Consider the following 2,766-nt stretch of genomic DNA (forward strand, 5'->3'; position numbering starts at 1 on the left):
CAAAATAATCTCAACAACTCGAATGGATCGTGAATATGAGATTTATCTTAATAACTTAATGAGTTGGGAAAGAAAAGCCTTCCAATATTGAGCATGTAAGTACCTAAAATTAGCATTTACAACGTTATCTTTCTAATTTCTTCAGTTATGCATAAACTATTTAAGCCATAATGAAAAGCCCATTATAATCACAATATAGATGTAATATTGTATTCCTGTAACATGAGTGCTATAAAGAAGAATAAAAGAATAACTATCATATGGTATTTATATAAGACGTTTTAGATTTTTTTTTATAATGGAGTTTGAATCCAAACAAGTATTATTCACCAAAATACCCATTCAAAGTGCAACAGTAACTGTACTTTTGAAGATAGAAAAAAAAAGTCCATTATAGCTTCTAGACTCAAGTCAAGTGTACAAACAAATATAAGTTGGACGATCATTCAGTAATAAAAATGGCTACTTTGAATCTCGCACCAGACAGAGTCCCATTTCCATTCCATTTCCCCTTGAGGTTAAGAACCAGCATACTCAACCAACTCAGTACAAAAGCATGAGGGAGTTCGTTACCTTCCCAGTGAGGAAATGGCTCATCGACGAGCTTGCAAGTTAGGCACCGATGACGAGGTCTGGCTGGGTAGAGCCTGGCAGGTCGACAGCCTGAGGCGGATGGGATGGCTTGTGGCAATGAACGAGGGGTCGGTTGCAAGTTTAGTTGGAGTCTGGCATGGAGACGGCACCGACCAAAAGCTTTACCATGGGCATTGAATTGAGCGTCGACAACAAGAACTCGACTACAGAGGAGTGTCGGGGTCGGTGAGGTCACGTCGGCGTGGGAATCCGGCCGGACGAGTCTGGCGGTGTAAGGTCAGTCGTTGAGATGTGAGAATGGCTGCAATTCGCGGAAGCTACAAGAAGCCACCATGGCCAGCTGGAAGAGAGGAGACCGGTGGTGGTAGGAGGTTCAAGCCAGCGTCTGGTCTCCACCCCAGAACTGAAGCCAGGAAGGAGATCCGCCCCTTTTCTTTTATGTGTGAGAGCCAAAACCGTTGAAGTCCGGAATCCCTTCAGGAAGAGGAAAAATTAATGGGTCAGGTGACCGAAGCCATCTCTCCGTTCGGTCGCCAATAGAAATGCGACATCTGTTAGACGTTTTTTTAATTTAATATGTTTGCTTTATGTCTTGTCAGAGTTAGCGACTCGACCCGATAAAGCATTTCATTTGAACTTTTAAGCATTTGCCGCCCTATTTTTGCATTTTGATACCCGCGAAAGATGCAAATATCTACTGCTGCAGAAGAAAAAATGAGCCTGAAAATTGCAGAGAAGAAATGGACTGCTCAGCGAAGAGGGAGGTGGAATAGGGCATGGAAGAGGGAGTGCATGAATCGGAAAGGATGCATGAATCGGAAGGGCTGGTGCATGAATCAGAATCGGAACCTAACTTAGCCGGAAATTCCTCTAGTTTCAACATATCGTTAAGTTTTTTGAAAAACCAAGTTAAAAAGTTGTAAGCATTCAGTTTTAATATCATCGCCGCAGAAAGAAGACGTAGGTTTATGTTCATTAGTCTTAGGATCTTTGATTTTGCGACTAAATTTCTTTTGTCAAAAAAGTAAAAAAAAATCTAATGTTGTTGTTGCTTAGATTTCATTATTGATTTTAGGATGAAGATGATAAATAAAAAAATTGAACTTGTTTGATATCTAGTTGCACTTTAGTTGCGCTTTTGTTGCGCTTTCGTTGCACTTTCATTGCGCTTTAGTTGCGCTTTACTTGCGCTTTAGTTGCACTTTACTTGCGCTTTACTTGCGCTTTAGTTGCGCTTTACTTGCGCTTTCAGGCTGTTTATAAAGATGAGATAGAAGCATATGAATGTTTTTGCACTTATGCTCACGATAATGGCTTTAGTGTCCGAAAGAATCATCACAGTTTTTGGCCAAATTCTAGAAAGATAAAATTGAAGGACTTTGTTTGTTCAAAAGCTGGTTTCAAGAAAAGTGATGATCATAATTCAGGAAAGGGAAAGAGATTCACTAGACCAGTTGTCAGAACAGGTTGTCCAGCCATGGTGAGGTTTGTCACAGATGAAGATGGTTACTGGCATGTCAAAAGATTTATTGAATCCCACAACCATGAATTAGCTAGCCCAGCCGACCGACACCTTTTAAGATCATGTAGGAATATTATTGAGGAAAAAGCTTCCGTCTTAAAATTGATGACAGATGTAGGGATTAAAACCGTTGATGCATATGCCTACCTTGCAGAGGAAGTTGGTGGATGTGAGAATATCGGATTCTCTAAGAGGGATGCCTATAATTTTATTCAGAAGGAGAAAAGAGCAAGGATTGAAATTGGTGACACTAATCCTTTGATTCAATTATTTAAAGATCGACAAGTTGAGGACCATATGTTCGCATGGGATGTTCAATATGAAGATCAGGATAGATTGTTAAATTTTTTCTGGGTTGATGGTAGAAGCATGATAGATTATGAATGTTTTGGAGATGTGTTGATTTTTATACTAGTTACAGGCTGAACAAGTATAATTTTATTTGTGCGCCATTTGTTGGTGTTAACAATCATTGGCAGAATATTTTGTTTGGGCTTGCTTTTTTGTCAGAAGAAATAATTAAAAGTTTTACATGGTTGTTTAAAATATTTGTACGAATAATGGATAATAAATATCCAACAACAATATTCACTGATCAGGACCAAGCTATGGCTAGGGCCATAGAAGTTGCATTACCTCACACTCGTCAT

General features: G+C 39.3%; 1 protein-coding gene across 1 annotated transcript; it reads left to right on the top strand.

Moving 5' to 3' along the window:
- The first annotated feature begins 891 nt into the window (after nucleotides 1-891).
- Nucleotides 892-2,542, top strand: LOC110094709 (protein FAR1-RELATED SEQUENCE 5-like). Its single transcript, XM_020820009.2, has 2 exons — nucleotides 892-1,036; nucleotides 1,824-2,542. The coding sequence occupies exons 1-2, from the start codon at nucleotides 892-894 to the stop codon at nucleotides 2,540-2,542; spliced, it is 864 nt and encodes a 287-aa protein (XP_020675668.2).
- The last annotated feature ends 224 nt before the right edge of the window (nucleotides 2,543-2,766 follow it).

Source organism: Dendrobium catenatum, unplaced genomic scaffold (genome assembly GCF_001605985.2).
Source record: "Dendrobium catenatum unplaced genomic scaffold, ASM160598v2 original_scaffold_77051, whole genome shotgun sequence".
NCBI classification, from domain to species: domain Eukaryota; kingdom Viridiplantae; phylum Streptophyta; class Magnoliopsida; order Asparagales; family Orchidaceae; genus Dendrobium; species Dendrobium catenatum.